The sequence below is a fragment of the Xyrauchen texanus genome, chromosome 29 (genome assembly GCF_025860055.1).
Source record: "Xyrauchen texanus isolate HMW12.3.18 chromosome 29, RBS_HiC_50CHRs, whole genome shotgun sequence".
Lineage (NCBI taxonomy): Eukaryota > Metazoa > Chordata > Actinopteri > Cypriniformes > Catostomidae > Xyrauchen > Xyrauchen texanus.
In genome coordinates this window covers 8,497,573-8,524,374 of record NC_068304.1, presented here as the reverse complement: position 1 = coordinate 8,524,374, position 26,802 = coordinate 8,497,573, and the positions used below count along the sequence as shown (strand labels likewise).

At 37.5% G+C, this 26,802-nt stretch overlaps 1 protein-coding gene across 1 annotated transcript in view; it reads right to left on the bottom strand.

Moving 5' to 3' along the window:
* LOC127622630 (ventricular zone-expressed PH domain-containing protein) overlaps nt 1-26,802 on the bottom strand; it is a 160,578-nt gene that overhangs the window by 80,497 nt on the left and 53,279 nt on the right. Inside the window, exons 5-6 of the mRNA XM_052096641.1 lie at nt 20,443-20,606; nt 13,555-13,764 (exon numbers count right to left, since the gene is read on the bottom strand). Of these exons, the coding sequence (XP_051952601.1) occupies nt 13,555-13,764; nt 20,443-20,606 (374 nt within the window). The remainder of the gene's footprint in view (nt 1-13,554; nt 13,765-20,442; nt 20,607-26,802) is intronic.

Genomic DNA, 26,802 nt, shown 5'->3' with positions numbered 1-26,802 from the left:
CCTCCTTACCCTTTAATCCCTTTACACTGGTGCCAAAACCCGGGAAGGAGGAGGGATGCGCCATAGTTGAGTTCTTGGCGCTACCATCCACCCCAAAGGAGCAGCCGCGGCCATCTGCTGGAGGACGGAGGAGCCTGGCTGCCTGGAAGCGGAGGAACGGCCGCCGACCACGAGGGGAGGAGGGGCTCCCAACCAAACGCCTGGAGCGGTTACCACTATGTGCTCGTGATTTTTTTCAAAAGCAGAATAAGAATATTAACTTTCTAGTAAGTGACACAGGCCTAGGCTATCACAAATATAGCCAGCTATTTTTTCATTATTGATGTTTTAATCAGTCTGATTGTCCGGTCGGGAAAGTAAAATTCTCTTTAACTTGCCCCTTCAAAAATCCACTTGACAAGCGTTAATGTCGAGCCCTTACTATATTTAACATTCTTCGAAAAAAAAAATATTATTCTGCAGTATAGCTCCTAAAGTAAATGTACGTTGTTTTAAAGGCGTTTTATATATTATTTTGGAAAACAAGCCAAAAAAGACTAATCAAAAACGTATTTTGTTCCAATGTATAATGGGCTAAGACTACACTCTCTCACCTTTATGTTCACTTCGATCCATCTTTAACTCACAAAAAACAAACTTTCTCTTCTTAATACAGCTGCATATTGCTGGTTTTCTTCATGATAAGATACACACTGTGAACGTGAAACATATATTATGATTCATTGCATCACAAGCAATCACGTTATAATCTAGCTGCAGCAAACGCACACAAGTGACGAGCGTCCCTGCGTCAGAGTGTGACTTTACGCAACTCTTAGACATGCCGCTGACAACACAGAGAATTGCCAGTTTCTGAGTTTATTTTAATAACCCGCTTCCTTTGAACTGTAATACAGGATGCTTTGAAGATATAACGCCGGGGTTCTTCATTACGAAAAGGAATGCGGCACAATAATCCTTTTATCTGGATTATCTTGTTTTCGTAATAGTTGGAAGCCAAAATCGTAATTGAAAATAAAATTGGATTAATCGCTCAGCCCTACAACAAACTGGATTGGCCCAACAATATATAAATGATTATTTTAACATAGTCTGAATAGCAATGTCTTTTGAATTAAATGGTTTAATACTTTTAGTAGGTAATAATGTACAGCATAAAACAAATTGTGGTCGGCATTTTGCAAGTTAACTATCTTTTTAATTTCATAAGATGCAAGTGAATGGTGACTTAGGCACATATTCTGCCTCACATTTCCTTTAGTGTACCATGGAAGACAGAAAGTGAAACAACAAGGATTTGTAAAACAAAAGTAAAGCAACAAGTTGGAATAACACAAGGGTGTGTAAATAGATAACAGATTTTTTTCATTTTTGGGTGAACTGTCTCTTTAAAAGATGTTCTGTAACATTATAAACTGCTTTCCAGTTGGGATAGTTTCTAGGACAAATTCCAAACAGTTATAATGACAAACAGTTTTTGGAAGGGGACATGGCATGCTACAACACCCCTGCAATTGTGCCTGAGTCATGATTACAAATAACCTCCTTACTCTCGAGTCATTTAGGAGATAGCAGATGTTAAAAATATCACAGCTAGGCAAAACTTCCACAATCGAATCAAAGCTGACAACATGTTTCATCGCAAACACACAAGCTGCACAGTTTCATAATTCAGACTGGGGTAAACATTGCACATTTCTAAGAAACGCTCCAACAAAATTGCCCAGAGAGGGTGAACAAGAGGTAAGCCCGCTTGTTGGACCTTATACCAATGGAACAAGACACAAACACTCACATAAATAAATCACCATATTAGCAACGTTACCAATTATTCCCCTCACATTCCTCACATCTGGCCTGTTTATGTACATCCCATTCATGAAATTACAGTCTCCCTAACCCTCAAGCCCACACAATCCTCCATTTAAATACACAGTGTTTTCTGACCTCTCCTGCACAGATTAACACTTAAAAGTTCTTTACAACTTTAATCAATTTCACGCTCGACTCTCTGATGTTTATGCTGCTTGATTTACTCCAATAATAGTCAAACTATCCCTCTAAAGCAGGGGGTCTTCAACAGGGGGTCCGCCAATTACTGTTTGATCCACCATTGGCATTTGTAATAATCACTCACATGTGTATGTATTTTAATCCATCGTCATGTAGAAATTCAAATCTTCCTCTTTCTTTTAATCCTTGCTCATATTCACACATCCTGTTGTATTTAGTTATGAACTGATTGGAGCACTAAACACTATTAAAGTGTGACAAAACTGAGCTAGTCAGCAGAAACGCACAGCACAGAAAAACCATTCATGCGCCATGCTCATCATGAGCCGCTCAGAGCGAGATACATATCAGGTTCAGCAGCGATGCAGTGGAGGGTCGCAGGAGTAAATGTGTCTGCCTTGCGTTGTTCGCGCTTTGCGGTTGAGCAGATGACCGCCTAAAGTTTCTTTTATTATTAGTTGCGTTTTGCTGTCAGAACAATAGCCTTCCTGCCTGGTGTAAATAAATGGATACCGCTGAGATTATCAAGATGGCATACACGGTTATTAACGTTCTACACACACACATGACGGTGACTCTCAAAATAACATAATTGCAGGTACACGCAGTCATTGTTTTCCTCATTGCAAAGTTTAAGTCCTAATGAAATTTTAATTAAAATATATGTATACAATTGATCACTCACATGAGATGAAGACTCCATATTAGTAACCTTATAAAATAGTTTTACTCTGCATGGACAGGTTCTGTCTATCTGTCTTTTTCTTTTTATTAAGGAGGGGGTATGGAACAGTCATTACCAAGGAAAATGAAAAATGTTACTTCATGTCAGAAAAGATGCAGACCCCTGCTGTACATTATTTAATGATTATTGCTTTGCAATACAAACATCATAAAGTATGTACAGTTGAAGTTAGAAGTTTACATACACCTTAGCCAAATACATTTAAACTCAGTTTTCCACAATTCCTGAAATTTAATCATAGAAAACACTCCCTATCTTAGGTCAGTTAGGATCACTACTTTATTTTCAGAATGTGAAATGTCAGAATAATAGTAGAGAAAATGACTTAGTTCAGCTTTTATTTCTTTCATCACATTCCCAGTGGATAAGAAGTTTACATACACTTTGATAGTATTTGGTAGAATTGCCTTTACATTTTCTAACTTGGGTCAAACGTTTTGGGTAGCCTTCTACAAGCTTCTCACAATAAGTTGCTGGAATTTTGGCCCATTCCTCCTGACAGATCCAGGTTTGTAGGCCTCTTTGCTCGCACATGCTTTTTCAGTTCTGACCACAAATTTTCTATCAGATTGAGGTCAGGCCTTTGTGACGGCCACTCCAATTCCTTGACTTTGTCCTTAAGCCATTTTGCCACAACTTTGGAAGTATGCTTGGGGTCATTGTCTATTTGGAAGACCCATTTGCGACAGAGCTTTAACTTCCTGGCTGATGTCTTGAGATGTTGCTTCAATATCCACATAATTTTCCTTCCTCATGATGCCATCTATGCTTTTTGCAGATGATGTTGTCTTCATGTCATCATCGGTCCGTGACGTTCAGCTCTCACTGGATCGCTTGGCAGTCGAGTGTGAAGCAGCTGGGATGAGGATTAGCACCTCTAAATCTGAGGCCATGTTTCTCAGCAGGAAACCGATAGAGTGCGTACTCCAGGTAGGGAAGGAGGTATTGCCCCAAGTGAAGGAGTTCAAGTACCTCGGTGTCTTGTTCACGAGTGAGGGGACAATGGAGCGAGAGGTTGGCCGGAGAATCGGGGCAGTGGGGGCGGTATTGCACTCGCTCTATCGCACCGTTGTCACGAAAAGAGAGCTGAGCCAAAAGGCAAAGCTCTCGATCTACCGGTCAGTTTTTGTTCCTACCCTCAACTATGGTCATGAAGGCTGGGTCATGACCGAAAGAACTAGGTCGCGAGTACAAGCGGCCGAAATGGGCTTCCTCAGAAGGGTGGCGGGCTTCTCCCTTAGAGATAGGGTGAGGAGCTCAGTCATCCGTGAGGAGCTCGGAGTAGAGCCGCTGCTCCTTTGCGTCGAAAGTAGTCAGTTGGGATGGTTTGGGCATCTGGTAAGGATGCCCCCTGGCCGCCTCCCTAGGGAGGTGTTTCAGGCACGTCCAGCTGGGAGGAGGCTTCGGGGAAGACCCAGGATTAGGTGGAGAGATTACATCTCCAAACTGGCCTGGGAACACCTCGGGGTCCCCCAGTCAGAGCTGGTTAATGTGGCTCGGGATAGGGAAGTTTGGGGCAAACGTTTTACAGAGACAGGTTTTCAAAACACGGTTAATTACACACTTTGTTATCATTATTGTAATGATAGCATTGCAGCATCATATCAGTTTGTTCTCAAAATCATTCACAACATAATCAATTTCAAAATTAAAACTAAGCTCCCTCTTTGACATGTTTGTGTTTAGTTGTCAGGTAATTGTCACTGGATTTCAAATTAAGTAAAAAGTCACATCAGGCGTGATCATTATCGATCATCTTTTTCATGATCAATGATCTTTTTCATGATCGATCATTGCTGCTCTCAGTCATCCGTGAGGAGCTCGGAGTAGAGCCGCTGCTCCTTTGCGTCGAAAGTAGTCAGTTGAGATGGTTTGGGCATCTGGTAAGGATGCCCCCTGGCCGCCTCCCTAGGGAGGTGTTTCAGGCACGTCCAGCTGGGAGGAGGCCTCGGGGAAGACCCAGGATTAGGTGGAGAGATTACATCTCCAAACTGGCCTGGGAACGCCTCGGGGTCCCCCAGTCAGAGCTGGTTAATGTGGCTCGGGATAGGGAAGTTTGGGGCCCCCTGCTGGAGCAGCTGCCCCCGTGACCCGACTTCGGATAAGCGGTTGAAGATGGATGGATGGATGATGCCATCTATTTTGTGAAGTGCACCAGTCCCTCCTGCAGCAAAGCACCCCCACAACATGATGCTGCCACCCCCATGCTTCACGGTTGGTATGGTGTACTTGGCTTGCAAGCCTCACTCTTTTCCCTCCAAACATAGCAATGGTTATTATGGACAAAAAGTTATATTTTTATTTCTTCAGACCAGAGGACATTTCTCCAAAAAGTGAGATCTTTGTCCCCATGTGCCCTTGCAAACTGTAGTCTGGCTTTTTTATGGCGGTTTTGGAGCATTGTTGATAAAGGACTCGTTTTACTGTGGATATAGATACTTGTCTACCTGTCTCTTCCAGCATCTTCTTTTTTTCACCTTTGCTGTTGTTCTGGGATTGATTTGCACGTTTTGCACCAAATTTCATTCATCTCTAGGATACAGAATGCGTCTCCTTATGATTGCTGCTAGGGATGGTCATTTTGGTAATTTTGTCTACTTGAGTACTCGTCGAGTACTCAAGGGGCAATTACATGTTCATAACTGTATATATAATAACATGTCTGACAAGCATCTATGGCTGCTGCATTGAGTCTTTTTGTTCCAGTGTATCGTCTATTTATTATTATAGGCTGTTATAAAATATAATGCAGTATATTTTGTCATTATGTGAAGAATCGCTTCCCAACTCTTAAAGAGTGTGCACAATGCCTGTTCTTCTTTCAGGTTACCATAGTAATCTTAGTAAGTGCACACCAGTTTTTTAGTGACTGTATGAACAGTATATTTTCAAATAACAGGAGATGCCATAACCATTGCGTTTTAATATGCATGTTAAGTTGAAGTTCAGTTTTGAAGATGCTGTACTGTGTTCCATTTAACTGTGCTCTGTCTAGCTGTTTGAAACACTCGCCTGCTGTACACTGCTACACGCATCTGTGTGTGTAAGTGTGTGTGTGTAAGTGTGTGTCCAAATGTTTGCTCTTGTGAGGAAAGCCGCGATGCTCAGTATTGTTGTTGCTGTGATTCATTCCATTCAACTCAGAGAGTCTGAATTTCCACCTTTCGACTGGGAAACTGCAACGGAATAACACTTTATATTGAATATCTAACTTGGAAACTCGAGCGGAAATCTTCATTAATTCGTCGAGATGCAGGTGTGTGTTACGTCACACAGGGCAGGGAGGATTAGACAGTGACAATCATTCACTTTTATTAAATATCCATTAACGAGTCAAAGTTTTTACATTAAATTATAATAAAGTGTGTTTAGCAAACGTTTTACAGAGACAGGTTTTCAAAACACGGTTAATTACACTCTTTGTTATCATTATTGTAATGATAGCATTGCAGCATCATATCAGTTTGTTCTCAAAGTCATTCACAACATAATCAATTTCAAAATTAAAACTAAGCTCCCTCTTTGACATGTTTGTGTTTAGTTGTCAGGTAATTGTCACTGGATTTCAAATTAAGTAAAAAGTCACATCAGGCGTGATCATTATCGATCATCTTTTTCATGATCAATGATCTTTTTCATGATCGATCATTGCTGCTACATCCAAGTACCAGAGTCCTCATGCCCATCCCTAATAGCTGCGTGGTCCTAATAGTTGAAGAATAGTTGAAGACCCCTACTCTAAAGCAACGGATGAAGTCTTCCCACAGTAACCCTATCACAAACCAGAAAACACTAAGAGAAATCAACCACATATTCTCTTGAAAATCAAAGACGTAATCAAACCGGCTCTAAAATCAACTTCCCTCACAAACAATGCCTAAGAGGACATCTGCAAATAAACAAGCGGAAGGGGGGAAAAGCCTGTTTGGACATTACAAGAACGCAGCTAGAACTGTCAATGAGGTTTATTTGGGTTTACGTTTTGATCAAAAAACAACACATGTATTTTTTAATAGTAGTGGCCCTATGCAGCCACAGGGATGAGAGTGTGTTGTTCATGTGGGTTTAATAGATGTTTGTTTTTCTGCTCTGCATGAGACTGAATCCAGTCAAGCCTCACACATCTGCAAGAGCAAATTAGTGTCAAGGTCTGGAAGAGATCTGATTAAATTAATCACTTGTAAAAAAGAGCTTGACTATTTCATCAAGGCTTAAGGCCAATTTATACTTGGTACGGCAGTTTTGGTGTAGCTTATACCGTAAGCTGACATCTTAAAAAATGTGATGCCCCACTTTAAACAGAGACTGCCTCCCAGGATAAAAACAATGACATCTGTGGTAACGTTGCATTTTATCCAAGATTATTTTAATATCTATGCATCATATCATATCATATCATATTGTATTTGGACTCAGGACCATTAAGCCAATCGTCTCAATTGGGAGCATCTGCTGTTTTTTAATTCTGTTTGTGTTTCATGAAGTTACAAGTGAAATGCGACAAAAGATATCTGTTTACAGCGTATAAACGTAAAATAAATTTGATATTTGAGTGAAATAATATGTTTTGTATTCTACTCGCAAACTTTCTGATCGGCAAGATGATTTGCCCGTTTGTTTAACAGTAGGTTCTGTGTTCAGTAAATAATCATAAGTTATGAAAATTGAATATTTCTAATTTGTCAGCAAATTAAAAAGCACCTGGTAATAGTTGGTTATATTGCCTATATGCATTGTAAGTCTTTAAAAATTACACCCATTTTGTGTTATTCAGTCAAGTGGTTATTCATTCATGTGATGATTTTTTTATTTCAGCATGGAACGTCAAATATATGTCAGAATATTTTGGCATTATTATTTAAGTGACTCAAGAGCAAGCATACAGTAATTACCTCATTTATTTTCTGCCTGCAAAGCAGAAAAATTGTATGATAAATAATATGTTCCTACACGTTTACATACTTGGAACACTTTTTGATGCTACTATAATTTAATAAATATTTTTGAATCCAGAAATGACATTGCGTGCATTGATTTATTTTATGAAACAAATAGTTATAATTTTGGCTGTGTAGTCACAGAACGATGCAGAACTATAAATGCAATCCAATGCGTTGGCCACTATGCAGAATCTCCACCATAGGAACGATTCAGAAGTATAAATCAGCCATTAGTGGAAGCATGTAAAGAGCATAACAACATTTACAAAAACTACTGTGTCTGTACCATGGTACAGTGACAGTATTTGGTCAGATGGTAGCACAAAAACGGCACTGTTGGGATATTTCATCCCACAATCAAAAGAACAAAAAAAGAAATTATAATTTGCATGATGAAACTGAAGCCTTCAACTCACCCAAAAATGAAAATTCTGTCATAATTTATTAATTCTCATGTTGTTCCAAACCCATTTAATTTTCATCAGTGAAAAAAAAAGGAAATGTCATGCAAAATGTTAGCCTTATATCACCACTCACTTGTCAACGCTACACTTAAACTGAGGCTAATATTCTGCTTAGCATCTCCTTTTGTGTAAACAATGAAAACTTTGATTTTTGAGTGGCATAATTTTTTTGTGTGCATATTTTCTTCATCAAAATATGATTACTGTAACGCATGTAAAGTAAACTAAAAATGAAAGTATACATACTTGTGTATGTGTATTTATGTGTTGTGCTGAATAAAAATTCTGCTGATTTTCATTTTTAAAAAATCATTGTGTCTGACAGGATGATCCTCATCACGGTATTACATTACTTTCCTAAAACAATTTTTAAAAAACATTTTTGTTGGTCCTAAAATAGGTTTTCTTTTCTTATGGAAAATATCTCTTTTTTTATTTTTTATTTTGGAGTGAAAAATGAACATTTCTTTATGAGATTTTACATGGTATTCTAAGGTACTTCAAATAATCCTAAAACAAATATTTTATGACCTAAATAAAACATGTTTTTTAAGTGCCATTATACAGTATGAAGCACATTTTAGGTTATTTGATTAAATATTCTTTGGTCTGTACCATGGAATATGTCCATAAACCTGGTAGTTCCATGGTACTGTTTGGTACTTTTTTATTTCTGAACCTTGGGGGAGTTTAAACTCTGAGGTATTTCAATCCAAATATTACCATGGTATTCCAATTGTACATGTCCAAAACATGGAATTCCCATGGTATGTAACCTTATTCCCATGGTATATGGTTTAAAAAAATAAAGAAAAGAAAATACCAACATTGTAGTTCAATTTTGCTTTTGTTTGATAGTGGAGAATTTCAAAACTTTGCAAGGGACTCATCAGTCATACCATTACAATTTGTAATGGACAAAAAACAAGACAATAACTATAGTTTACCATAAATACTGTAAAAGGTTATCTGTCTAAACTCATCATACATGATTCACCATCTGACAGATCTGTGGTTTACAATGGCATGCTATATTGATGTCCCTCGAGACAAAACTAAATCGCTTACAATTTCCTTTGTAGACGACGTAGGACTTTTTGGCTGCATCATTTCAAGGAACCCTCTTGGTTACTCAAATCTTTGTGACAAAAAATCCAACCACTTGCACATACTAAATCAATTGAATCATGTATTTTTCTCTTGAACTATAATTGCTTTTTCCAGCAAGGGCAGAACACTTTGAGAAATGCAGATTCACAGCCTGTTGTACTACACAGGGGAAAAAACAGCAGTTTGGCTTGTCTAAACCAATCTTCCGAGATTTACCATCCTATAATTTTCTGATCTATCCTCTGTGGTGTTTGAGTGTGTGTGGGGAAATCAGTGTTGGGAAAGATACTTTGAAACTTTGCTTACTTGTGATTAAATATTTCAACTTCGGTCAAGCTAGCTTTATAAAAAGCTACTAATGAAGAGTATCTTACTGCATAGTAGCTACTTAAGTGGGCAACAATTATTAATTATTAGATTAATTTAACTTAACTTCTTAACTTAATAAATTATTTTTATTTTCTGGCACTTGGAACAAAAATGGTATTTGAGTAAATAACTTTCAATTTAGGTAACAGATAAAACACAAAATAAAACTTAAAATAATAATTTATTAGTGATGATGAGAGGCGTAAGCGCAGCGAAATTAATGATTTTTCAAACGAAAAAGTATCACTGAAGGCGTGGCTTCAGTAATGATGCTACTTTTAGTTACTTCCCCAACACTGGTGCCAATGTTCAATGCCTTACAGTATGTCTCAATAAGGCATTGTAACCCCATGCAAACTGTTTTCTTTTCTAATAATTTTTTCGTCCCGTCTCCCCTAACTGCCCGTCCACATATTTTGAAAGGAAGAAACAACCACTTTTCTGCATTCAGCAATTTGGCACGTATCTCCATGAGTGTTAACAAGCCAAAATGGTCTGTGAATGCAGCACATGAAGCAATTGCTGTGAAATGTTGGCCATCAAGTGAGCAGACTGAAGCTAGAAAACTTCAAGTGCTTGAATAAATGTTTAACATGTCTAAGAACTGATCCTAGAGTGTATAAAATGGTTTTTACTAGGTTTGTGATTGGTGATGGATGTTTCTTTCAGTCTTCCAGAGCTGTACAAAAATACATCTGCAGACAGTGCCAAATTTTCTTGACTGTTTTTTTTTGGGGGGGGTCTTGTGGGAGCTTTGAGTAGGTCCACTCAGAGCATAACTGGACCAAACCAAACTCATCCAGCTTGTGCCATTTCATCTCCACATGTCCCTGATCACAGCTGGTCAGAATGTGGGCCATCTCCAAAGCAAATACATTAGGAAACATTGGGAAATGACCAAGAACGCAGTAGGTATCAGTTTACCAAACAGACAGAGAAAACGAGAGCTAGCACTCTTTCTCTTTGGACTTGTGACAGTTTTTAAAATGTGATTCATCATCCCACTACCCGGCCAACTTGCAGATTTTTGGGAATTTCATCTCAGAGATGAGCAATACTTAGTAATGCGGACACAAACAGTCCTGAACTGTGTCAACACTTCCACGTTACTCAATTAACATGAAAGAAAAGAGTGAGGGAGAGGAGGACAAACAAAACAAAGCAAACATAATCATTAGTGCACTCATTCTTCAGTATTGGGGGGAAAAAAAATATATTTTAGTTTTTTGGATTAGTTAAACATGTTCAGACAAATTCACCTCCAGCTTCTTCCCTTTTTGTCTCTAGAAAAAGCTTGTTTTTGCCTTGCATTATGAGTCAAAACCATCCAATACAAAATGATTATAAATATTGACAAATCTAGCATTCGCTTCAATTAATGCATGTATTTAGAATACAGGATTGTCAGCTCCATCCGTCTCCATTGTAAATACAGTCAAATAATAGATCTGATGGTGTTGACAAAATAATCATAATTCTGTTTTTCTGATGCTCCTTTTTTATTGCAACTACTTAAAATTAGGATGGGGGGGATCTAAAATAATTTCCTAATTCAAAATTTGTACTACAGAGTTTAGATTTGGTTGTGATACAGAAAATACAAGCGCAATTTCAGAAAATTGTAATACACTATTAAACTCACCATGTGACCTCACTAAACTCACAGCAGGTGGAAAATGGACAGAAGACCTTCAGAATGAAGGCTGACTTTGATAATGTCTGACTTGGCAAAAATGTATCCGTTTGCTAGTGGTCGCTTACTGGCCCAAAAGAGCTCACTCTTCCAAATCAAGAGAACCCACCCCCAAGTCTCTATTATGCCATAAGGCATGGCTTAGCACCCTCATTCTATTTATATTTTTAAGTCCAATTGCATAGTTTGGTATATTTTTCATGTCTGTAGCACAACTATGAAAAAATGTAATAGTGAAGAGTTCGTTCAAAGCGCTAACTCTAAAGGTCTACCGACAGTGGATTTTGCCGATACCAATAACTACGGTGGTGGAAAAGGCTTATAAACAATTAATCTGTTGAGCTTTTAATATCAGTTAAAATGTCTTAGTCTTTCCATACTGTAATAACAACATGAGGTACCCAGAGAGGATAAGGATTAAAAAAAAAAAAACTCTAAATAAATGTCGAGAAGAGCATACTATAGATTAAACTGTATTAATCCTCATTCCCAAATGAACATGAATAACATCAGAGAGGACACATATATTGGCTCCAAGGTAAATCAAAGCTAATAACTTAACATTAATTCATTTATGTATTGTTTCAGGTCTTAGTAAAGGCAATTAGTAAATAAAGAGTTCACAGCATCAAAGTGAGAGTGTTATGATGCGTTATAAACGGTTCTTTTCACTTACACTAACGTAATCAAGTGTGTAATCACGATCAAAAGACGCTTTTCTCTTTCAAGTGACTGTGACAATGTTTGCCTCAATTCTGATTCACGGTTTCTACAATTTTCAATCAAACTACTGTGTAATTTAACAATTTCTTTTACAAAAAAACATCAGATAAATATGCCTTACAATGTCACTTTTCATTCCAGCCCACGTAAGAACATCGCCAATTCCGTTTATGAGAATATTTTGCCAAATACCACGCCGTTCGTGGCAATATCCCATTCATTTCAATGGGGAGTTCTGCAGAGCTCGTCAGAACGAGCGAGCGACCGTAACCAAGGGGGTGGAGCTTAGCAACAGGTCAATTAAACATTCAATAACGTCTATGCTTCATATGTGTCTTTTTTATAATATCTTATAATAATAATCATAATTAAATGATGACAGATTTAGATGAATTGGTTATCGGCCCATTGCATCCCTTAGTTATCATATCGGTAAAATCCACTATCGGTTGACCTCTAGATTAAGACACAGCAAATACAGAGGTGTCAGTGATTGTTTTTGTATGACCTCTAGAGAACCTTTCAGCACCAGCCACACAGGAACATGGAGGAATAAGACAAAATATAATAATGATAATAAAAATGTTGTGCTGATAGCTGATAACCGATAGTTCCAAAAAGACGCTATTCGTACAAAATAATCAGTTAAACCGATATATGGGTCGATCTCTAAGTCTATATACAGTGTGATCAATAGTTATAGTGATGCTGGTCTTGGCAAACACCACTGACAACAAAGAACGCAGAATAGACTATGAAGAAACAAAAGGAAGTGAAAAAGTTTAAACATGAGAAAGAGAGAGAACAAGAGCCATAAATAAACATTTTCTGAACAAATGTGAGAGCAAGCTGGTGTTGGCAGCCGTTCTGAGGGAATATGAGGCTTGTGCAAATTAAAAGACATTAGAGTGAAAGACGGACAGACAGGAAGGAACAGCCAAAGATAAAAACAGTGAAAGCTGCAAAAACAAGTGTGTGCTAAACTAGTCCAAAAAGAGCTAAATTCATTTTATGCTCTACTGATTTCTCTAGCATGATGGAATAACTATGATAATGACACAAAACACTGGAACAAACAGTCCAGCATGCCAATATACAAACACAAAGGGGGAAAAAAGACCCACACAGGTGTGCACGTGCACACACACACACACATACTGCAAAAATCACGTTCACATCATTGTTTTTGTCTGGTTTTCCAGCAAAAATATCTAAGCATCCTCAAAAAGTTAAAATTACTTGAAAAGCGAAATTGTGTATAATACAAGCTGTTTTCAGAAAATTGCTCATGAATTAAGTTTATTTTTCTACCTTATTGCCAAATCATTTATTTAGATGACCTTATTTTAAATAAAGAAAACACAATATAACCATATGATTCTAAGTTCAGTCATTAAAACTCTACAAGGCACAAGCTGATTTCTTCTATGTGGGCCTGCTTATGGTTTGTGTAATTACACATACTTGATACACATTCTTATGCTGCTAATTGCCCACCTCACTAGTCAGACCCACTGCTCCATGGATCTTGGCAATGTGTCCCAGCAACAGAGGGTTCTTCTGACCAACATTTCTTAGCGTGGACAGGTAGGGAGCGAGAGGGGCGGGGCAAGCCTGAGCAACATTCACCAGCACGCCCAGGGCAGCGTCACTCAAATCACAGTCACTGAGATAGCCAATCAGAGATGGCACCAAAGACGACAACACCTGAAGAAGAAAAACATTATTTAATAAAAAGAAGTGGACTAAAGCATGAGAAAGAGTAGAGAAAAGCACATTGATGGGTTAAAAAATATAAAGGAACAGTTTCCCCAAAATTGCATTTCTGTCATTATTTTCACATCTTAATGTTGTTTTCAGTTATATAGAATACAAAAATGTAATGTTTCCGCGGTCAAAGGGAACATATGGGGCATTCAAACAGTTGCTATTAAGAATTCATATAGATTTCCACTCCACAGATTTAATATTAGAAAACTATAGATTTGGCAAATCGTTTAGGCACATCTACTTTGCGCATGACATGAGCAATTTTTCCAAAAATTATTTACAGACAGATTGTTTCACTTTTAATTGACAATACCACAATTCCAGTGGGTCATACGTTTACATACACTAAGTAAACAGTTCCTTCAAGCAGCTTGGAAAATTCCAGAAAAATACTGTATGTCAAGCATTTAGACAATTAGCTTCTGATAAGCTAATTGGCTAATTGGAGGTGTACCTGTGGATGTATTTTAAGGCCTATCTTCAAACTCAGTGCCTCTTTGCTTGACATCATGAGAAAATCAAAAGAAACCAGCCAAGACCTCAGAAAACAAATTGTAGACCTCCACAAGTCTGGTTCATCCTTTGGAGCAATTTCCAAATGGCTGAATGTACCACATTCATCTGTACAAACAATAGTACACAAGTATAAACACCATGGCACCACACAGCCAGAATATACCGCTCAGGAAGGAGACACATTTTGTCTCCTAGAGATGAACGTAGTTTGGTTCAAAAAGTGCAAATCATTCCCTGAACAACAGCAAAGGACCTTGTGAAGATGCTGGAGGAAACAGGTAGACAAGTGTCTATATCCACAGTAAAAACGAGACCTATATCAATATAACCTGAAAGGCTGCTCAGCAAGTTAGAAGCCACTGCTCCAAAACCGCCATAAAAAGCCAAAATACAGTTTGCAAGTGCACATCGGGACAAAGATCTTACTTTTTTACTCTGGTTTGATGAGTTCTTTTTACTGTTTGGCCATAATGACCATCATTATGTTTGGAGGAAAATGGGTAAGGGCTTGCAAGCCGAAGCACACCATTCCAACCATGAAGCATGGGGGTGGGGCTGCTTTGTTGTAGGAGGGACTGGTGCACTTCACAAAATAGGTGATATCATGAGGAAGGAAAATCATGTGGATAAATTGAAGCAAAATCTCAAGGCATCAGCCAGGATGTTAAAGCTCGGTCGCAAATGTGCCTTCCAAATAGACAATGACCCCAAGAACACTTCCAAAGTTGTGGCAAAATGGCTTAAGGACAACAAAATCAAGATATTAGAGTGGCCATCACAAAGTCCTGACCTCTATATTCTGGAGGAATGGGCCAAAATTTATTGTCAGAAGCTTTTGGAAGGCTTCCCAAAACGTTTGGCCCAAGTTAAACAATTTAAAGGCAATGCCACCAAATACTAACAAAGTGTATGTAAACTTCTGACCCACTGGGAATGTAATGAAAGTAATAAAAGCTGCAATAAATAATTCTCTTTACTATTATTCTGTCATTTCACATTTTTAAAATAAAGTAGTGATCCTAACTGACCTAAGACAGGGAATTTTTTCTACGATGTCAGAGTTTAAATGTATTTGGCTAAGGTGTATGTAAACTTCTGACTTCAACTGTACATGAATTTCAGTGGAGAATTACGTTTATTTAATGATTGACCTAGAATCTGTTATAATCTTCTTTATTTGAGCTCTAAACCTAAAGTTGAGTCCATTCAATTAAAATTGTTAAGTAGAAACAACAATATTTAAATAGCAAATAGCAATAACATAATAGAAATAGCAATCTTGCATCTAGTTACCTTAACTTAAATACCGTAGTTTAGTTCATTCTATATGATCATCAATTTAAGTAAACTTAATCATAGATGTATTGAAGATGCCATTACTCAATACAATTGATTGAACAAGTTTACTCAATCAATTGAGTAGAGTTAACTTATTAGGGTTTTCAGTGTACAATGAACTTTACTAATGGGTTAATTACCTCACTCAAACACATCCTGTATATTTGACATTAATCAGCTATATCCACAACATTCACATAATATTTTAACTTTCACCTGCACAAAGAAGAAGTGAATGAAAAGGTGAACTTAAACTAATTTACACACTGGTCAGAATGCTCAACTTGCAAAGTGAACACAGCAATTTCTTAAAAACGCGCTATATCCTAAACTGTTTAAACGTGGAGAATTACTTACAGAGTAGCGTTTAAAAGTAGCTAATACTTCAGTATATTCATTATGATATTATGAGCTCAGGCTTTCAGGACAGTTTTCCCATGTTGTTTAATCTTGCACATTAATCTTATTAATCATTAATTATATTCATCTTTAATATGTTTGATAAATCTTTAAATAGCTTAAATGTAAGAAGTTTACAGTTTTTTAAAATAATTGAATATTTGGTTGAAGTTTGGTCTGTTACAGTCAGATACATGTTTTTGTCATTTTGTACATATTCATCAACTAGAATGTTATTTTGTCGACTAATATAACATACTATTTTATTCTGAGTAAAACTGACTAAAATTAATGAATGTGACGATGATACTTTTTAAAAGATATTTTCATTAAAATACAACAATTATTACTAAAATAAAAAACTGTGAAAATGAACACCGGACTAGTGCATTATATTTCAAGTCCACTGAAGCCATCGGATCAATTTTGTGGTGCTTTTACTGTCCTTTTTTGAGTCCTCATTCACTTACATTTAATAAAAAAAGAGTGGTCAGGATATTCTTCAAAATCTTTTGTCATAAATATTTGGAAAGACATGAATTTTTATTTTTGGGTGAACTCTCCCTTTAAACACTAGAGATACGTTCACTGCTGTTCTCAGAAGCACATTAACATGATATCTGGACTCTTCAGAGAAGGGATCTAAAAAAAATTGCAAAAAACATCACACACACAAACACACTCATTTGGTCTTGAACTTTTCTTTCAAGCAGTGGTCCCATATGGTTCTGATCGTGCTGTGTAAAGAAACAGCGCACTGTGATTGGTCGATTTGAGAGCCTCCCACCCATTAACAAGTCCCTGGTCCTATACAGACTTGCAGAGAACAAACGATAGGAGATAGTAACAGAGAAAGGGAAAGACAGAACACAAGGAAAGTCATAATCATATCCAACTATGGATAGTTCAGTTACATTTATAAATATGTTACAAGAAAACAGTGATGACCTTAAAAAGACCTCATATAACAGTGACTCACAGAGTTAAGATGAAAACAGAATAGATCATCAGTGCAATTTGTGCCTAGGTTGGCATTCAGGCCTGACAAACTGTAGTGACTTCAATGAAATGGCAAAGCTAGAAACAAATGAGTCAGTTCAGCACTTTCTCCAGTACAAAATGAATCTAACAACACCCTTTTAGGGAGAATTTGCTTAATCTGATATTTTTTCTTCTGAAAGTTTGCAGTGGGGATGGGACGTGGACTGGGAGAACAGTAGGCAAACTATGTTGTTAGAAGCAGAATTCTCAGCCTCTCTTTTGCAGAAGGATGTGAAAATCACCAGGTAATCTCAATTAATCCTATTCGTGTCCCAATCACTGAACAAGCACCACAGGAACAGAGAGCCTTAAGGCTGTATATACACACAGCGGACGTGCCCCTTATCCAATCTCTGTTAGGGTGTTAAATCTGAGCGCATTTTTTACGCCAGTATAACACGCAAGTGAGAATGGGTGGGAGTGAATCTGTGTGCATGTGCACAAACTGTGGGTGTATTGTATGTTAATGAAGTACTGCAAATCACAATTAGCAATTTTCCTGATAAATAGATAAATGATAAATAGTTTGCGCTAAGGCGTCTGAGAATCATGTCTATTCTCGGCGCAAATTCTAAACTCAGTTGCTGTATTTGCAGTTTGGGGATTCCACCAGCAGATGATATCAAAGAGCTATCAATCAATTATAATACTAGCCATGATTTGGGTGTCAGTAGATTAAAATGATTAATTGTACTTGCATTCTTTATATACAGTATTAATGCAGCCTACATCCAATTAGTCCTGATGAGCAGCACATTTCCCATTTGTCACTGTCATAGAAATATGCCTTCATCAACATTATATTTTAACGGGTTATTCATAATTCTAATAAAAAACTAGATTTAAAAATTTGTTTTAAAATAAAAATAACACATATACACACACATATATATATATATATATATATACACACACACACACACACACACACACACACAATACTGTGCAAAAAACATTTGTCTTAAGATGGTTATTTCTATCTTCAGTTTTAGTGTGTCAATGGGAAATGTACATTTTAGGCAAACATTTCTTTTGCAAATAGATTAGAATAAAATAGAAGAACAGGGAGCCCTGCATCAATGGACCCCACAGTGCCCACCACTGAACTTCAAGTCAGTCTGAGATTACATGAAGAGACAGAAGCAATTGTGACAGCCTAAACAGATAGAGGAACTGTGGAGAAACAAATATTGCTTTAGCTTTTTTGTGTTTACTGGACTTTGTATGACATTAATTGATCAATGAAAACTATTTGTTGTATTATTTGTGAAGAAATCCTCACTATGCAATATTTTTCACAAGTGCCTAAAACTTTTGCACAGTACATCCATCCATCCATCCATCCCTCTCTCTCTCTCATATATATATATATGATCAAGTACAAAAACGTTGTCTGAAAATTATGTGCAGTGATAATTTGCAAGTTTAGGCCATTATTAGCCATTTTTGCACTGACATTCAACCTAAAAACATCTTGAATGTGACAAAGGGGGTAACAGTTTAAGAAGTGGGTACTAAAAATAATTTGCTGGCCAAAAACCTTCATGTTTATGGTCCTTTGGGTCTGAGGTGGGAAACCCTGATCCTGAAATGTAAAAGAGGAAACCATTTCAAAAGAAATGACAAAATACTAAAACAGTTTTCCTCCTACATACATAATTTTCTTCCTTTTGTACTTCTTTATCAGCCTTTGCTGCTCTCACAAATACTATCACGATTTCTAAATGTCCCTTTCTGAGTCATTACTAGTCATTGTCTCATATCCTGTCCTCTACTCTTACAAAGCACACAATTAATGCTGATATGTTCAATGAGAGATGTGAATGTGCTTGTTGTTACGCAATGCAATTCAAATTTAATTCCTCAAGATGACCACTACATAGTTTACTTCAGTCTGTGTGTCTGCTATTTGCTGGCAGACTGCCTCCCACCACCCCAGCAGAGCGTTTCAAAATGTTAGAATCCCGGATGACTGCTTCTGTTCCAGTCAGAAGCGTGGTTTCCCGTTTACTTTCCCTTCACTCAGATCCATCGGAGAACATTTACGATCTGTTTTCTGATATTTCCACATCCGTTCCTCAGCTGTACAGCTTTGATACTGCCAATGGTGTCAATCATGGAACTGGCTGACCATGTTTGACCTTGTACTGCAGCTGTCTGCTTTCATTACAACAGATGCTAAATCACTCATTTGAACTCATTATGTCTCCACGACTCCACTCCCATGGCAACCTTTCATTTTTTGTTATTTCAATTTTTCCTAGAATAACTCACCTTGACTACATTCACGTGAGTGTTTTGGATAAATAACCACATTTATGTTTGGAGCTTTTATATCATATATAGAGAGCTTTTTATTCATTATTATTTAGGTGGAACTCTTGAATTGTCCTGTTCATACAACAGCTTAAAGAAGCAGATAGTATAGTGTCTGTATGAACGAATAACCACAGTCAAGCCATATTTTCCCATTCTCTTAACAAACAAAAAACATCTGTGACCAAAAAGTGAAAGTGATTGAAGTAAATATCAAATAAAAATGGTCGTCAGTGAAGTTCTGTTAACACCGGTAGACCAAACTTACTTTCAAAATTTGTCCTAAAGATGTAAGGGTGTCGAATTGGTTATACAGTAATGCAACAGGAATTTAATGGTTACTGTTCCAATTATTCCTCTTAATGATCATCAATGATGGCTTTACTCATTACCCCTGCATGTATTCACCCTTAACAACAAAGAAAATTTGCCATTATGTAAATGTAAAATTGTAACCAGAACGTTTTGTGTTCACAATGGCGCATGTACATCACAGCTATAGGTTTTTTGGGGGGGATTTTCTCCCCTTCTCTCCCCAATTTGGTATGTACAATTCCCAATGCACTCTAGGTGCTCATGGTGATGTAGTGACTCATCTCTGTTTTGTGTGCAGCCGTGTTGTGTTCTGTTGTTCTATCGCTGTGGTGGACCTGTGGTGGCAGTTGTCGTTTGAAAACCCCATTTTGTGAGCAGTGACTGCTTGAACTTGCTCTTGTGCAGTCTTATGGACACACAGAGGAGAGCAACGGTCTGTCATGACACAATCATGAGTCTCATGCAGGGCTGAACTGGTAATCTGGCATACTGGGCATTTTCCCAGTGGGCCGAAGCACTTTGGGGCCAATCAGGGGTGGACTGGCCATCGGAAGAATCGAGCGGGCTGGTGGGTCGGCTGTGAAACGGACCAAATGGGCCATCAGATATCTTTCATTCTGATTGAAAGAAAGTTTGAGAACTGTTCCGTTAACATAACCGAAAGTCATAAACTCATCTGCTCTCACTCACCAGTGGATGAAGTTCAGAGATCATCTGCAGTAGTCTGAGCAGGTGCTGTCTGCCAGCCTGGTCCAGCTGTGGCATCATCGCCGTCAGTTCACAGATGTGCTGGTGAATGGGCTCTGGTTGCCGTGGATACACAGATGGCAGCACTCTCAACAGCATGGCATTACCTATAAACAAAACCAATAATGAATCTTCTGTAATGTCTAATCTAACCAAATATCAATCACTATTCTTGTACTGTACTGCCTTGGAAGTGCTGCTATTTCCTTCAGGAAATGAAAACAACAACAAACAAACAAATTATAGTAATTAACTATTATTAATAATGTATTATAATAAACCATAAATAATTCATTATGGTAACCATACTGAATGAATATGATCTCCTTCCAACAGTGTAAGAAACTTTCTGAATCTTTGCTTTTTTTCTATAATATTTTTTTTTATTTGCCATTGTTTTATTTAAGTAACAGTAACTATTGCAGGAAGCTATATTTACCACTGTGGAATTTTGTGACTAATTTAAATGACAAATATCAGCTTAATGCTACAGTCATACATCTGAATTATTTACTTCTAATTCAATAGGGTCTTATTCATTTCAAGGATGAAATTAATCAGCTCTCACAACGCCCATCACTGTGAAACCAATAACAGTTTCCAAAGATCAAATTATTCATGTATCCATGACATTTGCTATGGTATTTCACTTCATATTAGCAGTCTTTTGACTATAATGTAACACCATAACTGATGAACTGAACCTCCAGCACAGTGGATGATTTAGACTGATGATTTAGTGGAAAATTCCATGCCATTTCCAGAACAACAACAAAAGGGTAATGGCACACACATTGTATGCACTCTTCAAAACAACAGCCCTTTCCTGGATAATAAATACACACAACACACAATAAAATGTCACATTTTATTTTCCTTGATTTGCTCCTTGATTTAGTTGGAAATGTCAGGAAGCAGCTTTCAAATGGAGACTCATAAGGCAAAAATGACCTCAAAGATTAAAAATATATAAAACATGGAGACAATTAACATGATAAAACATGAAAGTAAAACATAGTTAATAATTATAAAAAACAACAACAGAGATTTTAAGTAAAGAAATACACTACCAGTCAAAATGTTGGACACACTTGACTGAATTTATCTTTCTCATGACATTCAAAATGAAAGGCCCATGCTTAAATACTTAAAATACCTTTTGTAGACAAATATAAATTGTGCCTATGTATGAATTTATTCACACACAAAAAATAAAGAAATCTAAGTAATTTATAAAGATAGAAGAAACAAAGGACTAAATTGAAAGGCAAGGCAAGTTTATTCATAAACCACATTCACACGATGGCAATCCAATGTGCTTTACATATAAAGCATAAAGAACATACGAGATATTTAAAAAAGATATAAACCAGTTAAGAACAAGAAATAATAATACAAATGAATAAAACAGAAAAAGAATACAGAAAGAAAATGATGCACAGTGCTCAGTGAAGAAATACATAGTTAAACAGATGTGTTTTCAGTCTGGATTTGAATGTGGATACTGTTGGAGCACATCTGACCTCTTCTGGAAGCTGGTTCCAGCTGTGGGTGGCATAATGGCTAAATGCTGTCTCACGTTGTTTTGACTGAACCCTCTGTATTTCTGACTGACTTGATCCTATTGATGAGAGATCTGTTAGGTTTATATTCAACAAGCATCTACAATGTATTCAGGTCCTAGGCCATTGATTGATTTACAGTAAAAACTAGTAACAGTACCTTAAAATCAATTTTAAATGTAACTGGAAGCCAGGGTAAAAACCTGAGGACTGGAGTAATATGCTCAGATTTTTTGGTTTGGGTGAGAATCCTGGCAGCGGCATTCTGAATAAGCTGCAGGTGCCTAATGGTATTTTTGGGAAGGCCGGTGAGAAGCCCATTAAACCCAGTCCACCCTACTGGTGATGAATGCATGAACAAGTTTCCCTAAGTCTCGACTGGATACAAAACATGTTATTCTGGCTATATTTTTTATGATAGTGATTTAGTTATTGCTTTGATGTGACTACTGAAACTGAGGTCTGACTCCAAAATGACACCAGGATTCCTGACTTGATTTTTTTGTCTTTAGACCCCTGGAGTCAAGGTACGTGTTCATCTTTGGAATTTCACCTTTGTTGCCAAATACAATGACCTCTGTCTTGTCTTTGTTTAATTGAAGGAAGTTTTGTCACATCCAACTGTTCATTTAATCAAGGCACATACACAGAGTCTATGAAGTCATTTGGCAAGAGGGCTAGGTAAATCTGGGTGTCATCTGCATAGCTATGGTATGTAATTTGGTTCTTTTTCATAATTTAGCCAAGTGGGAGCATATACAGGTTGAACAGGACCGGTGCAAGAACTGAGCCTTGTGGGACGCCACACGTCATGGATGTCCACCAATGTTCACATAGTAACCTCTCCCTTCTAGGAATGACCTGAATCAGCTGAAGACCGTCCCATAGAGCTCTCCACAGTTTTCCAGTCTGAGTATTTTGTGGTCAACAGTGTCAAAAGCAGCACTAAGATCCAGTAATACCAGCACTGATATTTTGCCTGAAACAATGACTAGCCGAATATCATTTAGGATCTTTATGAGCGCTGTCTCTGTGCTATGACACTGTCAGAAAACAGACTGGAAATTGTCCAAGCAGTCATTTGAGTTTAAGAATGTATTCAGCCGATTGAAAATAAACTTTCCAATGATCTTGCCTATGAAAGGAAAATGTGAAATTGGTCTGTAGTTGTTTAAACTGGAGTTATTCAGATTGTTCTTTTTTTTGAAGGGGCTTGACAACTGTTTAGGGACTTCGGAAAAGTGCCTGAAAGGAGTGACGCAATGACTATTTCTAGCAGTTCTTTTTCTAGACAGTTAAACATATTTTTTAAAAATGTTGTGGGGGAGTGTGTCAAGACAGCAGGTTGAAGCTTTAAAATGCTGTACTATTTCTTCCCTGGTTTTGCCATCAATTGCCTTAAAATCAGACATATTGACAAATTTATGAAGTTTTTGTGGTGGGTGCCTCAGCACAACATGTGGATGAGCTGATCGTCATTCTAATATCATTGACCTTCTTCATGAAAAAAGTAGCAAACTCGTTGCATTTGCTGTCAGAGAGCATTTCACAGGCAACCGGTGTTGGGGGGGTTAGTCAGTCCCTCAACAGCAGCAAAAAAGATAGAGGTGTTGTTTATGTTGCCGTTTATAATGTTTGAGAAGAAAGTCTGTCTAGTCTGTCTGGCTGTGCTTAGTTCCAATTTGTAAGTAGGAATGCTGTCTTTGTAGATGTTATACTGGACTTCAAGTTTTGTTTTCCGCCACATTCGTTCTGCTATCCTGCATTTTCTTTTCATGCTTTGTACTGGTGTTTTGTTTCCCCCAAGGTTCTTTACGCCTGCCAGTGATCCTCCTGACCTTTGATCCTCCTGAGCTTTACAGGAGCAATGCCATCAGGAGAACATCAACACAGTCTGCAGATATTCTAGGTGTCATAGATTTAACCTTCATAAATTACACACTAGTGTACCTCTTTTTGACAAAGACAGATTTAACTTCAGTGGCAGGAGAAATTAATACATCAAAGAAAATACAGAAATGTTCGGATAGTGCTATGTCCTTAATAAGAGTGGATGAAATGTTCAGTCCCTTACTAATGAGTAGATCAAGAGTGCGTCCACAAGTGTGTGTGTGGGTCCCACAAAATCTGCAATAGAGTCAGATAATAGCCTCTTCAACTGGAAGTAATCCAGAACTTCCAAAAGCTGACTGTGAGCGCAAGAAAGGTCTCTGTTTGTTGTCTGGACACAACAAGGTTACACTGGAGCTCCATTAAATAATAAACATGTGCGAGAACAGGAAGTGGAAAGAGAACTTTGGTTGCAGATGCCATATTTTGAGTGGAAGGGTGAAAGGATGGCACCTAGACCTGGAGAGTTTCAGCACTAATCAGTAACCTCACAGGTGTGACAGTTATGATGTTCCCATGTTTCCCTGTCTAGATGTTTGTCTGTTGGTTCCTGTTTCTATCGGAACCTGTTTCAAGTTAATTTCCTGTTGGTTCCAGATGTTGGCCTTAAAACTACACGGCCAATGAAGCTCCGTCCGCCAGCCAGGCCCGTCTTCAAGTTTATTGCCCTGGACTGGCAATTACTTTTCCCTTTCGGGGTAATATTTGTTTGCTTTTGCTTAATTTTTAAGTTAATAAAGCCCAATCACTGTACTCAGAAACTGAGTCTGTTCTCCTCCCTTCTACCTATTGTGACAGTTATAGCAAAACATATTATGTTTTTTAACTTTTTGATGATACTTGAACTATATATTAAATGGCTTAAAAGAGTGATTTCTAATCAATCAAATTAATCATAATTTCAAACAAACCATTGTAGCCAACTACATAAAACATTTTTAATGCGCATACAAGAAAATACATTAAAAATGTACACACATATTTATTATTTCATGGTACTCCAGGGTAACCTTGTTAAGTCCAATGAAATATTTTAACACTTTTTGCAAAATATGGCAAAATTACAGCTTTATTGGAAATATGCCCAATAAAAATGACTCTGCTCACAAGTGATATTAACTTACAATTTTCTTTGTTTTCTTCAAACACTGATCAACTCATATTTCATCTGAAAAACATTCTTCACTGACGCTTTTGTTGACTTGACTTGTTTGTTGATTTGGTTTAGATTATCATAATCTTTTTTAAACATGTAATAATTTTTATTTTTTAATGGATTTTCATTGTTTTAAATAGAAAGTCTGGGTCAAGACTGTCAAATCTATGCATAAAGACATTTTAAAAGTACCAAAATTAAATGATGGCTTCCATCCATCCATCCATCGTCAACCGCTTATCCTGTGTACAGGGTCGCGGGGGGCTGGAGCCTATCCCAGCTAACATTGGGCAAAAATGATGGCTTGGTAAAAATAAAATAAATTAAAATAAATAAAAAAAGTTGAAATTTGTTCGTTCAGCCCCTGTGACACAGGGCATGACTCTGTCCTGTCATGTTTACACCAGCTTTTGCTCAGAAAGACAGCATGTTAGACACCGTTCAGATCGGCGCTTGCGCTGCAAAAGGCCTTGATGATGATCAAACATTCTTGGCTGCGTTTCCCAAAAGCATTGTAAGCCTAAGTAGATCGTAGAAACCATTGGAGCCAATGGTCTCTACGACCAACTTAGCTTCCAATGCTTTTGGGGAAACGCAGCCCTGTTCAATTCTAAGGGCCATTGAGAGTTTGGAAAATGGTCACGTAAAACTAAATTATGACTGTTTATGTGCATGAAAGCCTGACTAGCATAATAAATTAACTTCTAAGATCCAAATAAATGCTACAGAATTGTATATTATGGCCCTTTTAAGCAATGATTGTGAAATATGGACCTCTAATTACCTGTCTGACAGGAAACGTTATGTAATGAACCTTTGAAGAGCTTCCTGGAATATTGCAAAGCACCATCACAGAGAACTGACATTGATAAATTGGCCTATTGCTAGTCAATTTCTTTGGCCTTGCTGTTACTAACACCCTGATTTATTATCAAGAACAAACCATCTACTGAAATGATCATTTTCTGCAGATCAAAATGACACTAAATCAGAAATTAAGTATGATCGAAACCTCCCACACCACAACAGTCTAATATCAACCACAAATCTAATCTCTGCTCTGGCAAGTCATCTTAGTCACAGTGGTCAATTAGCAAACATAACTCTGTACACAAGACGTTTTGCCTGGCTTAGGTGGAACATAGAGCCAAGCTGAAAGGCCTGCCCAACTGTTTCCAAACACAGCCAATTTTGTGAATGCAAGATTAGTGTTACACCAAATCTTTCTTAAAGGTAGAGTATGTAACAATTTTCATATAATATTTGCCTTTTATTCTGCCAATGTGTGAACTGATTGTAATGCAACGTAAAAAATTAGCCCTTCCCGGACTTCCTAGGTTGCCTATTAAAGCCTGTAGACTGATTTTCATGTGAAGGGAGTGGGTTGGTTTTGCCGGGAAAATCCAAAGTATGTGACGGACCAGTCCCGTCTGGTTAAGCGGCAGGGCATTTGATTCCTGGAGGGACCTTTGTTCGGTTTTGGGGATCAAAACAGATCCTGAATTGGCATTCTTCTTATTGGACAGATAAACTTACAAAACTGCAAAGCATGTGAAATATAATGCCATAAGGATTAATCGGTGTCATTTTAGCGGTGTAACTTGATCTTGCCAGCTATCGCTGACGAATTGCAAGCTACCTTGCTTCATAACAACAGCATAAATTTAAGCAAATACGCTGGTTTCTTGATCATAG